Here is a 25,704-nt window from a genome sequence, read left to right on the forward strand (position 1 = left end):
AATTTCTTCTCAACATGAGTCTCGGTAAGAAATTTGAGTGGTCATGGCTGTCTCTGTATTTCACCGCTGTGGATACAAACCCCAAAATGGACACATGGCTTAGGACAATATAGTCCTCAAGATGCTGCTCCATTTCCCAATTAAAATTTTTATACTCACTGAAAATAGAAGCATAAATATTCACATTCCTTTTTAAAGACTCTAAGTGGGAAAACACTTAAGAATTTTAAATGCAAAGATAGATGATCCATTGAGACAGAGGAAAAAATTATAGTTCAATATTACTATCATAGTTTCTGGGGGTGGAAATGGCCTCTTTGGGTAAAATGTAATCAAATACAAAAACCAAAAAGAGATCATAGATTATTACACATCACACATGACAATTAAAAATAAAGTAACTTTATTTTTTTCCATCTTCTTACAGTCCCCAGTATCACATCTGGTAAGAATCCTCAACTCTATAAACACAAAAAAATTTTCAGGAAAGCATGTTACAAGATGGTATATATAAGTAATGGTTTGGCAGAATTTTGTCAACTCTAGCAGCTAACGGCCCCCCAAAAAATGAATTTTAAAATTCAAAAGTAACAGCTTTATTTAACATATGTTACACCTTAACATTTAAAATATCATGCTCTAGTTAAATATTCCATCAACAACACTGTATACAAATAAAATATTACACAAAATATATTTAAGAAAATGTTTTGGTCATTGATCTGAACAATAAATAAAAACACAGGCACTTCTACACCGAGACAGGGAAGCAGTCACTACTTAGAATAATTCTGTATAAGCAACATGTGAAAATATGGCGAGAATAGAATCCCGAAGTTGTAGGCTGACAAACCACTCATGAAAAGATTTGCAAGTCTGATCTTTTCATGTAAAGTTCAAAAGTTACATATGCTTTTCCTGGTCCACCTTAAAAAAATCATAAACATGATATGACTGCCAGGGTCAATTCAATCTTCAGTTGGCCATTATGAAATCATACTCATTATTTTCAAATACTAAAAACAGAATTATTACGATACCACCCAGCAAACCAAAGAACAGTCATTATGTTCTTGTATCATAATCTCCTTATTATGACTGTAAGATCACAAGATAAACTGGATAAATGTCACAGTGATCCTCATTTCACAAAATTAACTGATTAGATTAATAAGAAAATACTGTTGGGGTGGCAGGAAATTTCAACAGAAGTCAGTTTTTCTAGACAATTTTAAAAATGTGTCCAAATTTCATAAAAATTAATTTAATTCCATTTCACAAAAACCACTGAGTAATGTATAACAAATTCTTTGTAGCCAAAAGGTTTATAAACACCTCAATTGCAGACAATTCACTCATTATAATGGAAAGTAGGAATAGTACGAGGGCAAAACAAAAATAACTTAAAATGGTAAAATTCCAGAAACTTATTTTTTCAGATGAAAAGGGGAAACAAATTAGAAAATGATGACCACCAGCCAGTAGAAAGAATAAGAACCAATTGTCCTGCCATATCCTCCTTAAAAAATTATGATCTGCTTTTCATCTTCAGAAAATACCACACATTGAAAAGGGTTTGGAGGCCCTCATATGGATACTATACTTATGAAGGCAATTTTGATGATTTAGCATAGAAATTACCTCTAATGAGAGAACACAACATGGGAACTATTCAAGATATGCCTTTCTATGCAAACTTTAGTTTGTATACATTTTAGCAACTTAAATGAGCATTTTGCAACCGAGACCAAATATCAATCATCTCTTGAGGTTTTCTACTATGTACTAACATCAAATCTAGATAGGAACAAATGTTATTTCTTTTCTTTTCTTCTATATCAAATGTCTTGAAGCCTTTGTGTTTCTCTGGAACGAGGCCAAGTTTCTGAAGGCACATTCCAGTATAAACGTCATCAATGGGGTAGAGAAGGACCTGGTCAGTTATATTGTACAGCCGCAGAGCCAAGTGGCCCGAGTAGAGGAATCCACCTCCCCCCGCATAAGGTGGGTAGACGCCAGTGTAAACGACTTCTGGGATGTAGTACTTCAGTTTCTTATCCCGATGGGGTCCAGCATTGTGGATCACATCACCTATAAACAAATCTTTGGCTTTGTTCTTGGATAAGCTATTCAAGTAATTCAGGATATGATGGGTGTTCACAAAGACATCATCATCGCCCTTGAAAATGAACTCAGCGTCTGGGCAGGAAGTGCTCACCCACCTGAGAAAGAGCACTTCTTTCAGAGATAAGTTGAAGAAAGTGTCTCTGTAGTTCCACATAAGAATGTCTTGGTGCTTCTCACTCTCAAATTTCAGCATATCTGAAAGGTCAGGATGGTTGTCCTCTGGGGGCGTCTGGCCCAGTAAGAAGACTCGCACCACTGTCTGGTTCCCCACATGGGTTTCTCTGCCCCAAGATTCCCGAATTGCCTGCCTTCTAGCGAAGTGTGGAGTGAGGGACTTAATCGCTAGCAGTAAGAAGGGTTTCTTTGCACACTTACCAGGTTGGTCTATAAGCAATGAATAGTTTCGACATCTCAAATACAGCAGGAAGTCTTTAAATCTGTCTGGCAAATTGCTGAAATCTGAAACTACTGATGTGACCCTCAGGTCTGGTTCACAGTAATTCAAATGGCTTACATTGGAAAACCCGTACACTTCCCCAGTCTGGTTAGCCAACATGTTCAAAATGGGGTTGTACCGCCTATTCAGCTTTTCTTGTTCTCGGTTCCAATATGCCACGGGAAGGTCAGATGTCTTCCAGAACTTTTCCTTGGGTATAATTACTTCCCCCTTTCCATTTTTTTCTTGGTTACTGTTTTTGGAGACTTCCACAATCAAATAAATGAAGACATTTACCATCATCAGGATACCCAACAACTTTATTCTTCGACGTCCAACACTCATTTCTCATATCTGGAATAAAAGGGAGGAGGCATTGTATTAATTGGATAATTACTAATCTTCATTTGCTCACGTGCCACTTGCCTCTGCATCTTAATCTAGCTCGGAATAGTGGTTTAGAGCGGTATGTAAGTGGTTGTTAGCAGTGAGGCTGAGAGATGTGCACTTACTAAATAACCTCACAGGTGTCCCACTTCCTTGCTCACAAGCATGCATACAAATTAGTGTGTTGCAAACTGATTTGCCCACAATGCATAATAATAACTACATTTTCCATTGCGACCCATTACACACATGTGCACACACATCTAATTATATTTATATGTGTTACAATGTTTGCAGTTCCATGTAATTCACTCTAAGTTTTTTATTTTATTCTATTACATTTTTTAAAAGAAAATGGTGGTCCCAACCCTGAACTGTTTCCCAACTCACCATTTCACAGATTAGAAAACCAGGGCAGAGAGATTAAGACACTTGACCAGGGTTGCCGGGGTAGGAGATGGAGAGGCCATTAACCACACAAGTATTCAGAGATAACATGAAAAGACTCACACCAGCTTTATCCTAATTGCCAAAAACAGAACACCACAAATACCATCAACAGAAGAACTGCTTACCAAACTGTGCTACATTCACACAATGGAATAACCCCCATCAATAAAAAGGAAACTCTAGCTATTAGCAACAGGAGCACATTATGAGTGAAAGATGAACCTCAAATTCCATTTACATTAGGTTTAAAGAAGGTAAAATTAATCTAGGCCCTAGAAATCTGAAGGCGATAGGAGTGGAGGTCTTGACTGGAGAGGGGCAAGACAGAACTTCTTAAGGTATAGATATATACTACGTATCATGTCTTGATCAGGATTAGACTTTCATGGGTGTATACATTTGTTAAAATTCAAAGAGTATACTTAAGATCTCTGTTGTTTGTAGCAAAAAGGAAAAGAGAAATAAAATGACATTTTAGTGAAATATCAAAGGCCAAGGACAGATTTCAGGCTGTAGGCAACAGAAGAATAAAGAAAGAGTAATGACATGGTTTGCTGGGGATGTAACTCCAGAGTTCTAACATTATTGAGATGGATAACCTGTAAAAGAACAACCCCCTAAATGGCAATACACTGTAAAGAATTTTCTTTTCAGATTAATTCTATGACTGAGACTTTATCCTTAGAAAAGAATCCCGAAGTAGTATGAGGTTGCAGGCACTGTGCTATATCTCACTTGATACAGTGAGCCTATGAAGTAGGTATTGCTACTTTTACTCCCATTTTATACCTCAGGAAACAGATTTAAAGAGGAAACTGTGTTAAAGGCAGAGCTGAAATCCCAGCTAAAGCAATGAGGTTCCAAGGCCACCACATCAAACAGGAGCCACTCACCTTTGACCTCTAGAACAAAGTTGTATAACTATTTTTTAATCACAAGTGGTGGTTACTTTGTTGTTGTTTTTTTTAATAAGATAATTTTTAAGTTCACTGGATTTTAACAAATAGTCCCAAGGTAGAAGTATATGCCATGCTGAGAATGCTATGAAGTTATTACATGTTGGACAGCCCAGATTAATACACGGGAATCCACAAGCTACTCTGTGTTTCTTAAAACCTGTTTAGTAGATCCTAATCTAGTTGCTTGTATTTACCACGGCTAAATAGCTTTGGTTATGGACATGTAAGTAAAAGATGATTTTTAAAAATTAGTCCCTACCACATGGCCCCAATCCACAAAGCCTTTGCACATCTAGAGAACACAGCTGATGATGAAGTTATATGGGTGCCCTCAGCTCACCTAAGTACAGTCACCCATTTCTACCCCATTTCTCCCCTCGTTTCTCCACCACTACTCATCTCTACCCCTCAAGATCCCACCACTGAGCTACCAAGAAAGAGCTTTCTTAAACTTCCTCCACGGAAGGTAGTAAAAAAACCAAGACATTTCTTACTCCTTGATTACAGTTTTAAAGGGCCCCAAGTCACACGCAACCTGAATAATTCAAAATTTCTACACCTAAGTCTAGGGTCCATACTCTACTTAGGTCAGCTCCTTTCAAAGAAGCTTTTGGGAAAACCTCATAAGCAAGGGGAAGGTCTAAGTCCAGTACACCTTTGGCAAACTAAACTTCTTTGCTATAGGCTTATTTGCAAGGTCACAAGAGCTCAACTGGACACTTAGAATGTATTTGCATGGTTATTTCATACAGTTAAAAGCATTAGTCATCTTTTTAGAAAATCAGTCATAGATAGTTTTAAGCTTTTCTTAATTTTGGCTTCCAGATTTTAGACAAAACACTTTTCTCTCTAAATTGGGATAACTCTCCTAAAGCTAAAGCATCACTTGACCCAGTATCTCTGCTCTCTAAGATCTTGGACCCTTCATGTTTGTGAACAGGCTGAAAAGGCAACAAGGAAAGGTGTGAAGGTGATCAGATAAAGACCACAATGAGAAAAAAAAGATGTGCAAGTGCACTCAGGAAGAAAACAGCACACACTGTGAACAGCTAACTACTTGGCAGAAATTTTCAGCTCAGATAAGGAATATGAATTATCAGTAGACTTACCAAAATATCTGGAGTAAAAGAGGACATCTTAAATAAGAAAAAAGGGACACACAGTACTTTACTGTGAACCTCGAAGTTAATTTTGCTAGGAAAAGATTCAGGGTAAATAATGTGTGAGATGATTCCCGATAAATGAGCCAGTTATGTATCTAGGTTATGGGGCAGGGCTATGAGTATCTGAAGAAATGGTTTGAAGTTTCTATCATGGAAAGCGCCAAACCTTCTTTTGGGAATACTCTGAGGAAAACATTGGGCTTGCCAACCCTGGCCAAGATTTCCAACTTCATCCACCGCAATTCCGGCTTTTATTTCTACGACCAAGACCCAGCCAGAGCCTCCCATCATCTCAGTCAAGACAGGGTTTTGTAGCTCACAAAGGAACACCATCCGCACCTATGTTTGCTCAAGGATTCCAGTCTGCAAAGCTTTTTCCTGCCCACTTCTCACTTGTGCCCCCTTAGGGAAGGTGAGAGGCAAGTAAGAAAAACGGAGTCGGGGAGTAGGTGGGGGTGGGAGGGTGGTCAACTGAGCTGCCTAAATGTTACACCTGTGTTCAGTGACAAGGCTGAGATGGCACAGCCATCTGGTTTCCAACCCAAGGCTCTTTGGATCTCCTCCTTTTCCCACAAGGCTCATCCAGGTCAACAGTGAAGTCTCAAGGGCTGGCTCAAAACGGAAAAGACCCAAGGCACAAGGTCATGAAGCCTATGAAGTTTCCAAGACTCACCAAAGAAAAGGAAATGAGAACGCCTAGTAGCTCCCAGCCCCACTTCTGAGAACGGCCCAGTCTTCCTTTTCTAAAGCTCCAAACATGCATCTGGGACTAATTCTTACCACTCCTTCTTAAAGGGCATTTCTTCCCAAGCAACCTAAGAGGAAGGATGGGAAAACCACGATTCTCAACTGTACTGTCCATCAGATTTAAATGTCATCTTTCCTTTGTGAACTGGGCACAGTCCCTCACATGAGAACTTGGCTTTTGGCAGACTCTTATAACAAAACAAAGTTCATGGAAAGGAGGATAAAGCAGTGACCTCCCCCATAAAAATATCTGTGGGAAAAATATCTGACTAACTATTCTCATTGCAGACATAAAACCAATTCCGTGTCCTTTTTTGAGCAGGAAGTTACATTGCTTAAAAAGAATCTGAATAAGAAAACTTCCCCCAACGCTGGGAAGATGTTATACAACCCTCATTGTGAAACACGGAATTTTTACTCCAAGAGGAATAGTAGGAAATCCCATGTAAACGACTTTAGCTTTTCACCTTGTGCTTGGGAGTAAAGTCTCCTCAACAGGGACTGAACAATTGTGAAATTTCTAAAACACTTCAGTTCACTTTATTTAGTGAAAAACAACTTCCTCCTTTACTTTGCAACTACAACATTTAGAAATACAAGACAGAGACAGAAAAACATATTTGTTGGCTATAAACAGATTACAAAACAGTACAGAATCTAAGCTTAAACTATGTGCAAATCCAGATAAAATACCACAGAAAAACACAACTGGTTTAATCAGGATGCTAGGATTATAGGTTATTTTAACATTCTTTAATGCTGCCACTCCAACTCTCTCTCCTTGAACAGCCTTTACCACACACATCTAGACTGCCAGGGATGGAGGTGGAAGCACAACACACAAAATTCCTGACGCCCACATCACTAGCCTGTGTCATGGCCTCACAGCCCCGCAGACACTCCATCGCTGTACTGAACCTGCAGTGTTCAGCAGAGGCGCCGCCACATCCATCCCTACATCACCTGCACGCCTTTCCTTGGGCCTGTGCTGTCTGCCTGAAGTCATTTATTAGAAAGGACTCCTAAAAATAATAGTAAAATATGAATAACATCTGCTTTATTTTAATAAATTCTTAAGTACCTGCCAGGCATTGGCAATTCTATAGGGCAGATACAGAGAGGCGATTTAAACTTGCCCAAAGTCACGCAGCTAGTAAACGGCAGAGCCAGGATTTAAACTCAAGCAGTTCAGCCCCAGAGTCTGAGTTTTAAACCGTGATGCAAGTGAATGCTGCCACACAGGATTTTATGACTAAAGGCACTAAAGGGACACAAGTCTTATTTTCAATGGTTAATGTTCTTTAAAAGTATTAAATATTTTAAAGCTTTAGACTTTTTTAACCTACAAAAACTATCATGAGTCAAAATCAGATATGAAAGGCAGGGTGGTACCATAAGTAACATTTATTGAATGACTACTCTACAGGCCAAACTCTGGGCAAAACACCTCACATACCTCATTTCGTTTCCCAGCATGTAGTCCAAACAATCCCAATGTTTCATTCATGGACATTAGGCTGGGAAGCAAGGAAGAGGACAGTCCTAAAAGGTTCATCCCTCCAGTTCTGAAAGCCCTATAAACACTGAAGCAAAGTGCTAGCCAGAAGGCATTTCCATGTGGCCACCGGCAGCCATGAGTACTCATTCTCACAAAACTGAGTCAGGGACTGACAACCACCCCTTGAAAGGGCTGCAGCAAGTTAGGGAGGTGGCCACCAATAGCTAGTCAGGGATAAAACCAGCAACCATACCCAGGCTCAATCCAGAACTTGTGCCTGAGACTACCCTATACTCTCCTCTAAGGATAAAAGAAGGGCAGTACCTTCTTGTTGTAATGATGAAATAAAATGACCAGCCACCCCACGTCCAGTCAGGTTGAGGCAAGGATGCTGAAAATCCAAGCTCCTGATTCAAGCCCAGGAGCCTGAGCTAGCAGCCTGTGTCCACACGGTCCTGCTTCCTGCGCATGCTTCTGCACAAACCAGACACACAAATCCTCAGAGGTAAAGAGCCTAAGCCCACTGCCATATCTCGGGGGCAGGGGAAATGTGTTTACTCTTCGGAGAACTTGTACAGGATTCTGCCTGGCCCCTGCTCTCTCCCACCCGCCGGGAGCCTGGCGAGCGTGGCTTTCCTCAATCCTCTCCTCCCAAGCTGCTTCCACCTGTTGCCTGGCCCTTGCCAGCCCTCTCCAGGTTCTGCTCAGGTGAACAGAGACAGGGACAGCTTGCAACTAAGTGGTTCTGGGGGAGAGAACAGCTTCTAGCACTCAAGGCAGACGGTGGGATAAAGGTGTGAGTGAAGCAACTCATTTGAACCAGAAGGGCTGGGCCATACCTAGACCTTGTTTCTTAATAGGAAAAAGATGCCTGGTCTGGGTTCTTGCCCAGGCTGGGGCAAGGGAGCCCCAGGACTGCACCCACAACCTCATTTAGAGGCTGCATAAAGCGAGAACATGTACCTTGTTCTGCTTTCTGGTCTGTTAAGTCTTGGTGAATGCAAGGAATTTGGTTCATAGTCACTAGTAGTACCCTTCATGTTCAAGTTCAAAAGGGAAAAGGACATGTAATAAATCTATTCACTTACATATCCCCACAGGCAACATTATACCTCAAAGTGTCTGGCAGGACATTTCTGGTCCCCATTGATTAATTCTCCCAAAGCCCAGCATGACTGATTTCCTCAAATGATATTTATCATTTAAAATAAAATCAATCACTAAGTTCATTCTTCAAATAAACACATACAGAACTTTCAAACAGGGAGAAGGAAAGAAGAAAATTTAGCAAACAACAGGGCATTAATCCTGCCAGAAGCCATCTTGCCTGTGCCTTTAGTAAAACTGACAAGAATTCTAGATCTTCAGTGTAAAGATTATGTAATTAAAAAACAGAGCAGGTAGATGTTTGAAGATGGAGATGTCCCAGATTCATTTTCACTTTGGAAAGTCGCTCTCGCATCTGGAGTTAGATAGCCCGAAGTTAAACTGTTTATGCGACCTACTAGCTATGTGACCTAAGGCAAGCAGCTTGACCTCTCTGAGCCGCAGTTGCCTCATTTGTAAAATGAAGATGGTAAAACCTACACACCAGTTTGCTGTCTACCATGAAATGGGCATTCACTAGTTCTCCTTCAGAAGTTTGACTCCTCCACCAAGTACAAAATTAAAAGCACGCTTCTCAAGTCTTGTCATTCATTGCCTCTTTTATAAATTTACTTTGTAGAAGCCCCTCTATCCACAGCCTTCAACATCACCTCCAAGAAGATCACAAGTTGATCCAGCGACCTCCAGATTTGAGCTTTGCAGAGTCCCTCTTCCTGGGCCCCCATTTGCAATGAATCAACTTCCCAGGCACCTGGGTGCACACCCCATCATGATCTTGATGCGTTTCTTCTCTCCGCTTTCCACATCCAAACAGGAGCAGAGTCTTGTGTTTTCTCCTCCAAGGAAGGTCACTTGCACCCCTCCTCACCTTTCCTCTATTCTATTCTGCTCTGTTACTGGCTACGCCTCCTACCATCCTCCCAAATATGCCCTATTCCCTAACCACTCAGTCTTCATTCCCCCGTACGTGCAACCCCTGCTCATTCTGCTCCCCGAGTTTGGTCAGACCACCACAACATGCTCCTGCTCCCTCAAAGCCTAATTGTAACTGTGTGTTGTCTTCTGAACTCCTCTCTTTGCCACTGCCAGAGCTCACGCTCAGGGCCTCATCCTTATTACCCTCTTCTAAGGTATTTCCTGCCCAAAGATATACCCCGGCCTGAACACCAGCCTAATTCTTCCAGTTTTCTCACTCATATGCCCTTCTGGTCCCAACCAAGGCCCCTTATGATGATTTGTGCTTTCCTTCATACCACCTCTTGACAACGTCCCCCATCTCCACTTTACTCCATATACACTTTAACCTCTAACCACAGCTGTTCCAGAAAATCCCAGCTTCTCTCTGCCACCTTCTATGCCTCCCTGGAGAGCTGCTACTCTTTTCAAATTAGCTTGTGTCACCTCCGAGTTGAAGCACCCACCTCGGAGGAGTTAGGGAATCCACGTCTGGTCATGCTGGCTGACACCTTGGCATCTTCCACAATCAAGGTCTTCACACTATACCATCATTACTCTAGCACGCAGCACTTGAGACCCATTCAGCATTTGCTGAACAGACATTTTGGTCATATGGTCAAGTTCATTGAATATAGTGAGGTGTTCATTAGAAATTGAATTAAACATACATACCTTTCCCCAAATAGATGACACTGGAAAATCACTTATATGTGTGCTGGTAAATGACACATATATATTTACAAAAAACTGTCTCACTTTTTTTAAGTACTGAAGTACAATAGAAAAAAATTTGAAGAATTTTCTAGGGTTAGGGGAGATAAAGAGTTTCAGAAGTAGCGAGTCCGTATTGGACTCAAAGGGTAGGGGCAAGATTTGAAGAGCTCAACTGGAGCGGGAAATACAGCCCAGCCCCTCATTTCCCACGGTCAGCCCCAGACCCACCAAAGGCAGCACACGTGGGCGTGTTTTGATTGAGCACGCCCTGGGTGCGGGAAGGCAGGTGTAGGGGAATTCGGTAGTGCTTCCAGGTGAGGATTCCATCCGTGCTCCAAGCCAACCCCTCCTCTACTCCATCCCAAAATGGGGCATCCATGCCTCCTTTGGCGGGGAGGACCTCCAGCAACTGTTACCCCCACCAAGGCCATGACAGTACAGGGACAGGGTGAACATGCCTAAAGGCAGGCAGGCCCCTAGCACGGATGTAAAACTTAACAAAGGTGGAAAATCATTTTTCTACCTGCAATGCAGGTAGTCCCTTTCTGGGGAGCATACCATGTTTTGAAGGCCTTTGCTAGGAGTCTGTAAGTGGCTATGGCTTGGTTAAGTGTTTCCACGCCAAGATCCAGGACCTATTCACAAACAAGTGTAGTCTGTCAGGCTCTCAACGAGCCCTCAGAGAAATCCCTAGAAGATTTCCCTCTGATTCATCCTTCTGTTTGCTCAGTTGGGTTACATGGGATATATTTCAGTCTGGGTCCAACCAAGAGGCAAAACCACACAGTAATTTACACAAGGGAAGTTTAGTATAAGGAATATGATAACTGAGTAACTGTAAAGATGGACTGGAATGCTAACAGGTACCCAACAGCAGATGAAAAATACCCAAAAAAAGACAAATGTAGAAGAGGCATTCAGAGCTTACTGAAGTAGGCATGGATGGCAAAAAAGTCCCTGAGTGCACAGGCCAGAGATGGGCCACCCACCAGGAAAGCAGGGCAACCCTCTGGGATGTAGGCACAAAGCCTGGAACACAGTGTGCCCATCCGGAAGGCTACAGGAAACAAACCCTGGGAATGCAGGTGAGCTGAACCTGCTGGGTGGGTGAGCAGAGGGAATGAGGGTGTAGAGGAAGTCATGCACACAGCGGGTCAGGGCACTGCTGGAACTGGGAACTGGAGAGAACTCCCTCTGCAGGAGCTCAGCATGTCAGGGCCACTGCTCTGGACAAATATTGGGTGGTCAGCTCACTAGATGGCCAGGATGATGGGGCCCACAATGTATACACACGTGAGGGCTGAGGAGGAGTGCAGGGAAGTAGTGACCTGGGCTGGGCACAGACCCCCCATTCCACCACCGTCGCCAGAGCTGGACCAAGCACGGAACAGCCAAATGCTAGAGAAAGCTGTGCCTCACAGACTCCTAGGAGTGCAGGGACAGAAGCAGGTGCTCCGGGACCCTGGAGGCACAAATACTCAATACCCGGGGAACCAGGAAGGAAAATCTCTCCCTCCTGCCAAGTTCTCTTCAGAGCCGTTGACTTAACAGAAGGCAAAGGAAAAATTCTTGTAGGGTCCCAATTCATTTTCACAGATCAGGCAACAAAGGATGGATTTGGAAATCAGAGGCAAAAATCAGAAACCGACACAAGTTGTAGATCTCTATATCGCTAACTCAAAGTCATCTCCAACCACAAGTATTTTCATTTGAGTCTGGAGTTAGGAGAAAAGGGTCTAAAACATGGGTCACGTACATTGAATTGGCAGATAGTCAATAAATACATGACAGTCTATTAGTCGATAGCAGGGGATGAGGAAGGACCTGAGTGCCGCCTGAAACACAGTAGATTTCAGAAATGTAGGGAGATGCGGAGCAGGCAAGAGATGGGGTGGGGGCAGAGTGTCTGCAGGTAAAGAAGGACACAGCTAATTTGTGGGCAGATGAGTTCTGACACCACACTAAAAAGGGGAGGTCGGCGCTGGTGGGTCTCTCCACTAAGAAGATGAGCCGTGTCTGCATCTCACTTAAATGCTACCGGAGAAATTGTAGGAATGCGTTTTCTTTACAGCCCCTCAACTTAAAAAAAGAAAAGAAAATGGAATAAATTACAAGGGAATATGAAATACAGGGAAAATGAAGAACTCCAAATTAGATGCTCCTGTTGTGTTCACTGAGATTTAACTTCTGTAAAGCAGGTTCAGTTCACAGTCAGAAAAGAACACAATCTGAGTAGTTTGTCTTCTGTCGTCAGATCTCAAATGTAAGTCCGACAGAATACAAGTATTTGGTCGGTTTACCATCACTAACCCATGAGTTTCTGATTTTCCCTATAATTGAAAAAAAAAAACCAAAACCTGATGAACTACCTCATATATATGTCTTTTTCCACTGTCTTATATTTCCTTTGGAAAAATTACAGAGAACTCAAATTTTAAAAGTCATTTAGTATATAATCAAATTGTCCCCCTCCCCTTCCATTTCCCTGTCAAAAAGGCCAGACTGATTAAGCCTCTCACTGTACACCCAAGAGCATGAAGCCATCTACATCTAACGTGGACACTGTCTTTCTTTTTAATCTTTACGAAAAAAGGACATGTCCCTGTTTTACTTTACGCGTCTTTTCATTTATGTCCTTCCTTATTTTCCTACTCCGCATGCCTTTTGCCTATTTTTCTATGTCAGGATGTTCTTATCTCATTTAATCTTCATGAGCTCAAAAATGTGAAGCAATTAGTCTGAGGTCACAGAGCTAATCCCTGTGGAGTCAGCACTTGGACCCTGGACCCTGACCCCAAGGTCTAAGCTCTTACTCTTTTCACCATACAACATTGTCACTCAAAGAGGATTTCAAGGGTCCCCAAATAAAAATAAATGAGGAATTAAAAAAATAATAATTTAGGAACTAAAATTACTGCATTTTGTGGATACCCAGAAGATGCCAACAATTCTAAGATAGAGATTTTTTTTTTTTTTTTTAAATCAGCATGAGAAAGGAATAATGTAAACCAAACCACAGTTGGGAACTGTTCACTGGTTTGAGGTGCCCAGCGATCCCCGTCTGGAAACACAGGCACCTTCTCTACCATGGGTGGAGTCCCTGCAGAGGTGTGTTAGGTATTTATCCACACTCAAGAATGAGAGATTGGCAGAGGCTTAAATTGGCCTAATTACAAACCACCCAGGCAAACTCTTTTGTCAGAGCAGTCTATACAGAGAAAATGCTGCCTTTCAGTCTTCTCCCTTCAGGCACCACAGCCTAAAGTGAAGAGAACCCAGGCAGTCCTATGACCTGCTACAGATTAGTTAGTGCAGAGGTGGCCTGCAGCCCACCTCTCCTGTCTGAGAGGAAGGGTCATCAGCCTGTGTCAGAAAAGGTGATGGAAAAATAACCGATGGCCACGAACTGAACCATCTCGCCCTCTCGTTTTCTAAAACATGTACACACATTCCACACACAGAACATATCGCAGTTTCATTACCAGAAAGAAGCTGCAAGAATTTCTTTACCAGGGCCTTATAGCTCCTCTACTCCAACTTCCTCGTTTACAGAAGAGGAAACCGAGGCACAGAGCCTTGGCTCGAGGGTGAGGTCTCCCACAGAGAGGAGAACCAGGACCGTGAGTCCAGCAATGAAATTTATTATTAGTGACAAAGTCTTTTCTTGGCAGTCTACAGCTTCAATTCTAGGCTGCAATATAAAAACCAAAAAGGCCCATTGCCCCAGCACCACCTCCCATGGCACCTTCCCTGATCTCTCCCACTGGGTGGGTGTGTTTTTATTACTTCCACCCTGCTGTTTCACCTCACACACACATTCACCTGACTTATCACACCCTGTAGTTAACAGGTCTGACACACCCACAGGACATGTGGGCCTCTAGGGCGGGGGCTGGGCCATATTCATCTCTGTATCTCTGGTGTCTGCCACTCAAACAATTTATCAGCCAATAAAGTGTGAGGATAGTAAAGACATAAAAGGGGGGAGGATGAGTAAAGGAATGAGGACTAACGAAAGGAAAATTTTTATTCTTTGAACTTTTTGTTCAAGAGTCTTTTACACTGCTCTAAATAAATCACTATTTAATAATTTCACACACAGGCCCTATATTTCCAGGTGCTCCACAGAACACCCTCCCTGAAACCTGGCTGTCTAGTTGTCAATCCAGGTGACCCCTCTTCATAAGGGTTATCAGCTTTTTCCAATTCCTGTGCTGTCCCCTCAGTGCCTCACCCTCTCACCCGTCTGGACAGCATTACCTGGGGCTGGCTCAATGCAGTCCAGAACCTAAAAACATCTCAGGAAACAGTCTCATATAATTAAATAAATCTGTAAACAAACATAGGCCCAAGGAATGGGGGAGGGGATGAAGAAGGCAATTAAAAATTAAAACGAAAAAATAATAAAAATGCATAAGCATAAATTAAAGTACTGGATGAGAAACAGAATCCCATTATATAAACCACGTTATCAAACTGACCTTGTTTAAATGCTCCTGGAAATAAATAGGCCATCAGCCATGGCTTGGCAATCTGGCTGTAAAGAGATAGGGAGGGGAGGAGGTAATCTGGTACCTGCTATGTGGGCTACTTGCAGCTCTAGAGACAGGTAGAGAAGAGCTGGTGAAGTGAACTAAGAAAGAATGTTTGAATATAGGTAATGGAAAAGAGATTACTGTCATTTTACATAGTAAAATGCATTTTAAAAAATTGAATTAAAGACTAATTGAACTAAAATAAAAGTTGCCTGTCCTCAAAGTTTTAAGATTGACTTTCAAAATTACATCATTCCTCATGACTTAATTCCATGAGTTGTGATAACTGATCACAAACAGAAGTAGAGATTGTAGATGTTAAAACTTTATGTTAAGCACTTGGGCATAGATATTTTCCCTGGCATAGAGATTCATCTATGTCACTTCCAACAAGTGCTCTACCAACTCTCTCAAATCAACCACTGTTTTTCCCTACTCTATTATAGTTGGCAATTCCTGTCCCCATGAAATGCAGAGTTTGAGAGCATCTCCAACAATTTCCTGAAAAATAAACATTTACATTTGTCTTCCTTCCAAAATAAAAATATAACCTCCCAAAATCAAGAAAACACTGTTTCAACACTCTATAAGTTGGGACTATATATAGCATATTAAAATTAGCCTTCTTTCATAACTTCAATAAATATTTAAATTAATGATAATGTTATTGTTTTTCTTTTTTAATATATAGAAGGTAATAAATTGCCTTGGGAAGTCTCAGTCTCTTGGCTGTTAGGATGAAAGTGTCCAGTGAAGAGCACTTGCCCTCAGTGACACTGAAGGAGACACCACGGAGCATTAGGCACCGCATCTCGGGCTCCAGGACTCCCAACCGACCGTGTGGAGTCCCTGAGAGGAGCAGCCTTGAGATAACTGCCTGATTCACTCCCTAAAAACATGCATGAAAATCACAGAAAGTTGTGCAGACTCGGCATGTGCAGAGATTTAAATAATGTTGCATCAAAATCACTCAACAGGTCTAATACCTTGGGGGAGGGGGGAAAAGACAAGAAATGAAGAAATGGGGCAGAGACATCAGGGGCACTTTTAGCAACTAGACGAATTAACAAATGCACACCAGCCCTCAGCCACTCACAGAGGGTTTGTCCATGTACCAGAAAACATGCTAAGGACCCAACTAGACACACAGTCCTGTGAAGTGGTTACTGAGGTATCTTCATTTTACAGATAGGTAAACTGCTTCCAAAAACTTATCTGAAGTTCTCCAAGATGGAGAGTGGAGGGAGGGGGACAAGACCTGGGAAAGCAGAGGACCACTCCCAGCCTGCAAGTCCATCCCATCTGCTGCCAAACTTGAAGACAGGCATGAACTGCATGGTTGGCACAGCCAGGGTGGAGGGGAGGTAGGCATCCCCATACTCATTAAGCTCTCTCACAAAGATGTGATCCTAGATCTGGGCTGCCAATCCCTTCCTGGAGTCCTCATGGGCATCAGTACCCCTTAAGAACAACTGCTGTCCTCCCCACCCACACACCCTTGCTCATGTGGCTTCTCCTAGCCTGAAATGTCCATTTTCTTGCTTCTCAATCCTATCTTTATCCTTGAAGGCCCAGGTACAAATCCTGCTACCTCCTCCTCACTTCCTTCAGTGCACTGTATTTAATCTTGCCTCCTTATACACGGGAGTGCCCCCAAACTGGAGCCTCCCAAAGGAGTACCAAGAACTAGTTATGCGGAACCCACCCCAGCCCTGGCAAGGTTCCTCAGATGGAATAGTTTCAGGTGAACCAGGTCCTACTCTCTTCATCCCTGAGGGCAGCAGGACAGAGGCACCCCACCACTGAGCACCAGGCACTGCTCCCTACACACTCTGTGTATCCAATTAAATTGAACTCCCCTGGGAAGCCACCTCTGCTCCAGTCAGGGACCATCCTCCTCCCAGAAGAGAACCTTCTCATGACAAGTGACCCTGGGGTGGCAACTTCAGAATGAGGCATCAAACAAGAAAAATGGCGTCCCCTCTCCCCCAGCTCCCATGTCCTGGATTCCTTTCTCAAATGTTAAACTTCAACAAGTTACAGATAGGTGCTTGCCAACCACTGTTTTTAAGTTGTTTAGTAAAATATAAAAATAAGTCATATGAATTTAAAATATATAGCCTCAAATCAATGATATTTTGGCCTTTTACCCAAATGTTATATTAAAGGTAGGGGCTGTTCAAACAAGACTTATGTCTACATATTTAAAGAAGAGATGAAATAGTAACATCGATTTCTCTGGCCATCTGCCAAGAAAAATTTATTTCGCCAAAATAAAAGAGAACACATATGTTCAATATATGGACACACTACTGAGCAGCTTAGAAATTGGGCCTCTTTTACCAAGAAGTTTAAGTCACCTAATTTTAAATATGTTTGTGAATGTCACCTTCACATACCGTAGGCACAGCAATCCCTGTGTCTCCCTGTATTGGGTTTCCACCCTCTGCCTACTTCTCCCTCCCCCTGGGGTCCAATCACTCTCACAGCTTCTACTATCTCTACACTGATGACTCCCACACCTGGAGTCAGCATGGACTTGCTCCCAACTCTGGGTGCGGCCTATACAACCTCCTAGTCAAGTCCCGTGTGGGGTATGGATGAAAAAAGAGAAGCCATCATGATGAAACCAGTGATGGCCACTTAAGGCTTCATTATATTACTCTCTGTGTCTGTAGTTATTTGAAAATTTTCATTATCAAGAGATTATTTTTAAGAGGATCCATCAGAACTTTAAAGAAAAAAATTCAAGAGAGAAACATTCAGTTAAAAATAGGAGTATGAGAGGTATTTTAAGTTCACTTGAAGAAAACAATTCCTTATGTGATGGAGGAATATTAAACGGCTGCATCTCACTTACTTAAATAATAAAAGCTACAAAGTTCCTTATAAACAAACAAGTGTCAAATTCAGCCACAAAATAATACATGTAAAATATATCTTATTCGTTCCAAAGGTTAAATATTTAGAAATGATGGTATTTGTAACAAACCCGCTTTGACCCTTTCAAGGCTAGACAAAAATATCTTTGATTCTGAAACATTACCAGGCTTCCTACTCAACAATCTAAAGCCAAACTGGAAGGGTTTTGTTTTTTAAACACAATTGTGTCACTCCCTGATCAGGACTCAAAAAAGAAGCACTTCAGAGAAGTATGTGGATGTGAGAGAACTTTTCAAAGAAAATAAACAACAGAATTCTGAAACACAAATTATAAGCCAGTTTATATAGCAAGTTTATAATCCATAAAAATAACCTTACTGGAGTGCTAATACTTTCATATTCATGACTGCATTGGATTCAAACAATCAATATGTGAGGTTGGCTGTGCAGGTTTTTTCCTAGTATTTTGTGGGAAAGATGGGGTGGAGGGAGGGAAGGAAGTGGTTTCCATGGTGACAAAGCTATTTGAAGTCAGCCCTGGGACCGAAATCTAAATCTGCTTCAAGTTGTCCACATGGACCAACTATCCCTTTTCAGAAGGTAACAGTCCCCACAAGACGGCCCTTTCTGCTCCCCTGGGTCTTCTACCAGTGGCAATCTCCACTTTCTCCTCCACCTCAAAGCTCTCCCTCTCCGGTGCCTCTACAGGCTCCCCCTTTCCCTTCTCCAGCTTCCTGAAAAAGTCATGCCCCTTTGTCTCGCTTTCACCTTCCCAATCCCCTCTACCCTCCAGAATCTTTACAGTCTCTGTCTGGCCTCTCCTGACTTCCCCAAGCACCTAATACCCTGCTAGTCACCTCTACCCGAACTCCAAGTTCAAGACCACCCTCTAACCTGTCTCTTCCTGGTTCTCTTGAATCTTGGCAGTTCCAGGCTCAAGTCTATTACTGGGTCTTCCCTCACCCCACACTCTTGTCCCCTGGACCATCTTAGACACCACTACAGCCTCCAACATCTCAAATGTTAAACGATGCACCAACCTACTTGTATATGTTGCTCGCCTCCTCCACACCTCCCTGAATTGCCTTCCAAATCCTGGCTCGCCCACCATGAAAGTCTTTTTATGTCTGACTCCCTTTCAAATAAATCTCAATCTCTCTCTCCCTCCCTTACCCTCTCCCTCTCCTCCCCGCCCCCTCGCCCCGCCCCATATACACACACACACTTTAATCCTGTACCATCCCTGACCTGTTTTGGACCCTCAGTTTTTCCCCCAGCAAGACTGATGAAGTGACTTAATTCGACAATTATCAAGCACCTACTTAAATGGAGCAGTGTTTAAAACAGACAATGAAGAATAAAGTTATGTGGTCGATTTTCCTAAGGTTGATAAGTATTTAGATGAAATATAAAGAAGAGTACATGAGATAAGGATAAGGACAATCAGAAAAGGCATCTCTTCTCATAAAGGCGACAGGAGAAGGTGCAGGACAATTCCAGGAAGATGGAATAGCCAGTCCAAAGGCCAGAGGCAAGCTAGCTCTGAGGCCAGTTTGGCTACAGTTAATTGAATCGAGGACCTGGTAGAACTTTGGCTTTACTCTGAGGGAGATGAGGAGCCACTGGAGGATTCTGAATAGAGAAATGTGTGACGTAATTTCAGTTTTTAAAGATTCTTCCAGCTTCTTTCTGAGCATATACTGTTGTGGGGCAAATAGGAAGCAGGAAGCGCCATCAGGAGGCCATAAAATGACCCAGGCCCGAGATCACATCTGCTTCTCATTCACCTCCCTGGTTCAAGCTCATCTTCCTAAACAGAAGCCTAACCAAGACATGTCACCACATCCCCTCCACAAGAACTTTCCAGGGCTCCCCACGACCTCCATAACTATCAAGTGCCACTTTTTTGCATAGTCACTGAGTCTGCGCTGTGTCCTATTACCTCTTCCTAAGTAAGCACACTGCCCTCCAAACATATGGGATTACCTGCTGTCTCCCTGGGCACATTGCCACAAGCCTACCATCCATCGCCTAACTGCCCCACCCTTCTTTCTCTGCCCCTGAAAAATTTTATTCACCTATGAAGGCTAAGCCCAAACATCACTTCCTCAAGAAGCCTTTCTTGCTGCCTTCTGCTTACTCCACTAGAGCACTCTTTCACCAGTTCCTGGTTAGAATTTCCACCAGACTGCTAACTCCTTGAGGGCAAGAACTGTGCCTGACTCATCTAGGAATACACATGGAGCCAAGCACACTGCTAGGCATATACTAAGTGCTCAATCATTGCAGGCTAAGTGAACAAACTTCCCATTTCATTACACATCATCTTGAAGTCTTGTGGTGTATGGGCCCGTGGGAGAGGGGTTTCCAAGGACAGGTTTTTCACTCTGGGCTACTGTAATCTGGCTAGGGGTCCCTCTGATGGAGCCTCTGGTAACTGCATGCTCACTGCTCCTGGTAATGGTACAGCCACAAATAGGGGCCAGAGTGAGGATGGACTTGAACCTAGGCCTTCAAAGCCCATTGCCCTGTAGGCAGAACCACATAATTGTTTTAAATTTGCCTTATGTGTTGGCAATGTGGGTCTTTTAAAAGCCCATTCTAGAAGTGTACAGAAGCAGAGAAAAGCAACTAGAAGGATCCAAACCAAGCCAACAGTAGTTAGTGTTAAGAGATGGTGGTATTAATTTTATTTTCCTTTATCTTGATTTTTTTCCCCCTAAATAAACATAAGGGAAAAACCTTTTGAAAAGAATGCCAAATTACTAAGTTATACATTTAAAGAATGGCCCTTTAAAAAGTATCCAGTAAAACCACAAAAACACTGGGGACACAAGACCATTGAATACATAATACCACTTATCGAGTAAGATTATAAAAGTTGAAAACATTTTAAATGGTTTATCAGAGCATGCTATTAACAACTGGCCCTGTGCTTTCACTTCTGAAATAATTATTTCACAAAACATAAAGCAGTAAATGTTGTTCTGGGCATCCAGAGCACTTACAGAGCACTTGCATGAGATTTATAATAGAGTGTAAACTAGTTGTCATCATTGCACTCTTCTGCAGACTAGTTCATATCACACAGGTGACCGATCAGCTCTGAATGGGACATTTCAATGACTATCATTTCATGACTTACAGAGGAAATGTCAGTTTAAAATAATGAGATAAACTATAAACAAATAATGTCTTATTTAAGCTAAATGCTACTACATCAACGAAGTGTTGAATTAAGATTTGGCCTCTAAATTTCGATAAAAGACCTCTATAACTTTATGATGAAGTAGCGTAGTTGCTTATTTATTATCTTTTTAAAGAAATAAAAGGAGGACAAGGAAACTGCAAGTCAGACACAGTAGTGTTTTCGATGTTTTATTACTTTAATTTTCTTAATAAATTTGAGATAGGGCTTTATCTCCCCCATTTCACAAATGAGGAGACTTAAGCTCAGAGAGGTTAAATAACTTGTCACACAGTTAAGTGGCAAAACGAAATTCAAATCCAGGTCTGTTTCACAGAAGACGACACATTGTATGATTCCGTAATTCCACTTATATTAAGTTCAAGAACAGGCAAAACCGATCTAAGATGATATGAGTCACTTCTAAGTTGATATAAGTCAGAATGGTTCCCTCTAGAAGTGAATACTGACTGGAAAGGAGCACAGGCACCTTCTGGGCTACTGAAAACATTTACTTCTTGATATTGTAAGTGGACACATGTTCATGAGCTGCACACTTAATATTAGTGCACTTCACTGTATGCTATATATCACAAGTTTAAAAAAAATCCTCATCTGATCAACTCCAAGTTCATACTTTTAACCACTAAAGCACCACACTACCACTCTGACAGAACGTGGCCACAACCTAGAATTGATTCTCTTGGATAATCAGTTTTTAAAAACATTCTGGTAAGCAAAAACATGCATTCTAACCACACCAGAGTGAAGGAATTGAAATGATAAACCTATTTTTAAATGCCCTAGAATGAAAAGTAGAAAGTATCAACTTCCTGGCTACTGGGAATTTCCCCTTTGTAGCCACATCGGAATAAAAACAATTTAAAACCCTGCTCTAAGGGAATGTTCATAGATACAGAAAATAATATGTAACAAATTTCTTAAGAGTTATCAATGGATATACCTAACGCTAACATTATACCAAATATTTTAAGACATATGTTATAATTTTATCAACAATGCTAACTCTCAAAAGAAGTTTGAGTTCTGTTACAAAAATTAAGGCAAGACAAAGCTGATGGGCAAAAAGCATAAAACTCACATTGGGCAACACAAGTGAGTGCAAAATCTCAGCTCAGAGTTATAAAAATAGAAAACTCATACAAATAAAATTTTCCAGCAGTAAAGTAATTATGTCATATATTCTCTCATAAATTCTCCATCAAGTAACAAGTCCTTCCTTCCCACCCAAGCTTTGTTCAGACTAGCAAAACCTCATCACCAGCCTGTGATGATGAAATCATTACATCAATTCTCTCAAAGCCTTATCCCGCACATACACACACCTCTTATTTAAACAGTAATTGCCTCTCCAGAGAGAAGAATTTATTCATCCTACAATGTGAAGACATATTTGGCAAGTACTTAGTAACAGTTATCCCACCTGGGGCGGGGAGGTGGGCAGCTGCATCCACACCTGTTGGGTGTATGTGCTATGGTCTTTACCTGGTGCTTTAGATTATGCAAACCAGGAAATCCAACTTTAAAACTGTCAGTCTAGTTTAATTCATGTGTTAACATTCTGTATACACCAGAAATGCCAAGCAATTGATTGAAATGACTTTAGTTTTCCCTGAGCATCTGCATGCATAAGACCAAAAGGCCTTTTATGAGATTTTTTCACTATTGGTAATTTATGTACCACCACTGGTGTGTTGCAATAGATTGATTACATAATCAAATATTACACCAGATGCAAGAATTGTAATGTTTATAAAAGTAGCCATTTGCATTTATAAATTTGTAAAGTCTTTAACAAACCGCCCAATAAAACTGTCAAAAAAACCACAAATGTAATAGAGTCAAATATTGTGGCTATTAAGCAAGTTAGAAAGAATTAAAAGCACTGACCCAGCAAGTTAAGAACAAAGTGTGCTTCAGGCACTTCCACAGCCCTGGGTCAGCATCCCTAAATTACGTGTTGTTTTTTATTTCCCCCCAGCATTACTAGAAAACACTAAAACTTGAAGTATCGAAGTTTGAGAAACAAAGGAGTCACCTTTTCTCTTATTCCTGCATCAGCTGAAAAAGCCCCACACATTACTATCAAGAACATCTTAGCTTTATACCAACATGCATCATACAAACCAAAATGATTAATAATTTTTGGATTCTCATTCATTTCCTATTGTAACTCTTATTTTAAAAAAAAAAAAGCTACACATTTGAAGAAACTGTACAGTGAAAAATCAACCATGAGTTATCAGTTCTACTTTCCTATTTTTAGCAACTTTAGTATCTTAGAATTAGAGAAATCTGAATTGTGTTTTTAAACAGGGAAATCTTCACAACTACGAGCCATCTTAGCCCTCCATCAGAAACCTAGAAAAAAAATCAATTCATAATTTTATAAGCATATTATGTTTATTTTCCTCAAAAGAGTACCTTACTCCTTGGACTTCAAAAACTTCACACGCATCTGCCAAATCTGGTTGGTTTCAGTCTCAGACAAACCTAAACGGTTCCCATACTGGTTGCTGTTTTTGGTTTAGGTGGAAGTTGATGACTAGAGGAACTTCTGTACTGATTACACAATGAGCACCACTTCTTAACCACCAGAACGCAGAGCGAGGAGTTCGGCAAACATCCTATTTGTCTTCCAAAACAATCTGGTAGAGCAGACACTGCCATCCCCAATGGCAGTGGAAAAGACATGGAAAAGAAAGTTGGAATGATAAACTTGCCCAAGGTCACTGAACAGTAGCTGGGGAGAACTAGACCAGTGAACAGTGAAGATGGGAACTTTAAACTTTTAGAGAAAATTAGGACTCTCCTTATGTGCCAACTACACAAAAACTAAATGAAGAGCAGTGAGCCCCTGCTGTTGGGAGATTCCCAAGTGAAAAAGTAGTAGTCCAAACTTAAAAAGTAATTTCAAACAGAAGATCTAAAGATAAAGACATCTGTAAAGGCTGGACATCCGGAAAGGTTTACTCAAGTAGTTCTATAAGGCTCCTGCACTTCCCTAGCCTTAAAATCTAATCTGATTTAAGAGCAAAGAGATTTTATAACACTCTTCTAAATTCCATCAAGCTTAACAACCTCTATTCAAAACAAAACAAACAAAAACAGAAGTGAGAACAGAACAATGGGAAGAAGTGACCGCCCAGCCTTTGGGTCAGCCGTCAAGACCTACAGGGTTGCAACCACGAGACGGCTGCAGAGCCCTTGGATTGAGATCAGCTAGGGTCCCCGCCTTACTAGACCCAGTTCTGGCTCAGTCGGCAACCTCAGTTAACCATCCCATCACCTCCAGAAGGCATTGGAAAAATTTTGTTTTAACAAGTAGAACCCATAATTCACCAACTGGCTTCACAATCTGAAATCTACGGCAAGGCTCCCACAAGGGAGGGTCGGGAGAATGTGGTATAACTGATCTAACCTATCGTTCTACGAAGTTGGGGAGGTTCGGCAGGCCATGGGGGAGTAGAGGAGCAACGACATATACCATCCCCACGTTTAGGGCAGGAGAGAGAGAGCCTCCTCTACAACCCAGGTTTAAAATGTATATATTATTTTCAGAGATGAGCTTTCACGCTGTGACACTCGTGAAGAGTCTCCCAGTAGCTCCTCCCCCACTTGATAGGGAGACTGGGTTCTGGAGCTACCCAGCTGAGTGTAAAATATCTGGAAATTAAGGTGACTCGGTTTTATGGCCTCCAGAAGGGTCCTCCCTCCTGCCCGAGATCAGCCGCCAGGACCGACGCCCGCAGCGCCCGCGGACTGCCCACCGAGCGCCCCACGCCCACCTTCCCAGCGAGGTATTTTGCAGAGGCCAGCTGGACTCGTTCCCCGCAGCACCCACCCTTCCCCCTTCCCAGGTTTCGGGCAAGGAGCCTGGTTAATCATTCAATGCGGACAGCGTGAAAGATTTTTTTTAGAGGTCAAAGTGAAAGGTTCTCCCTAAGTTTCGCAGAAACTGGCCTTTGGGGACCCTGAGGTGGCAGTGGCAGGAGGCTGGGGAGTAGGGAGAGGCTGGGGAGGCTCTTGGGCTCACAAAACACCTGATCTTCCCATGCGGCACCGGAGACCACAGCAGTGAGAGTGTGGGACAAGGGGGTGCGAGCGCGAAATCACGCAGAGCCCCCTCCCCAAAACAGCGGCGCTACCCAGAAGAGGACGCCCGACCCCACATACTCCTTACAATTGCCTGCATCACCCCGGCGCCGGCTCCCCCGGAAGTTGGGGTGCAGCGGAAAGGAGGGATGTCCCAAGGCCCCGAGGAGGTGGGTGTGGAATGGGGCAAGAGGCTCCGAAGACTCAGATTTCATACCCTCTCCCTCTAAGGTAAGGAAGGTGGCAGGGAGCGGGAGGGGGGACGCTAAATGCGGCAGGAGCCACCTGGAGACTGTTTCCTCCCCTGGGACGCTGGGACGAAGCCGGAACCCGCGAGAAACTGGGTTGGGTGGGGGGGTGGAGAAGGCAGGCGTCAGAGGTGGGTGGCGGGACAAGGAGCAATTAGGTAGGGGGAGCAGAGCTGGCCTGGGGAGGTGA

General features: G+C 42.3%; 1 protein-coding gene and 1 long non-coding RNA gene across 2 annotated transcripts in view; one reads left to right on the plus strand and one right to left on the minus strand.

The window, feature by feature from the left end:
* Positions 1–386: 386 nt before the first annotated feature.
* B3GNT2 (UDP-GlcNAc:betaGal beta-1,3-N-acetylglucosaminyltransferase 2) lies at positions 387–2,937 on the minus strand. The gene has a single exon (XM_006909562.3). It carries the CDS (start codon positions 2,906–2,908, stop codon positions 1,715–1,717), a length of 1,194 nt encoding a protein of 397 aa, XP_006909624.1. The 5' UTR covers positions 2,909–2,937; the 3' UTR covers positions 387–1,714.
* Positions 2,938–23,870: 20,933 nt separating this feature from the next.
* The window catches only part of LOC112477926, a 4,095-nt gene continuing 2,261 nt past the window's right edge, over positions 23,871–25,704 (plus strand). The window contains exon 1 of the long non-coding RNA XR_003045684.1: positions 23,871–25,497. This is a non-coding gene — a long non-coding RNA (uncharacterized LOC112477926). The remainder of the gene's footprint in view (positions 25,498–25,704) is intronic.

This window comes from Pteropus alecto, unplaced genomic scaffold (genome assembly GCF_000325575.1).
Source record: "Pteropus alecto unplaced genomic scaffold, ASM32557v1 scaffold131, whole genome shotgun sequence".
Classification (NCBI taxonomy): Eukaryota; Metazoa; Chordata; class Mammalia; order Chiroptera; family Pteropodidae; genus Pteropus; species Pteropus alecto.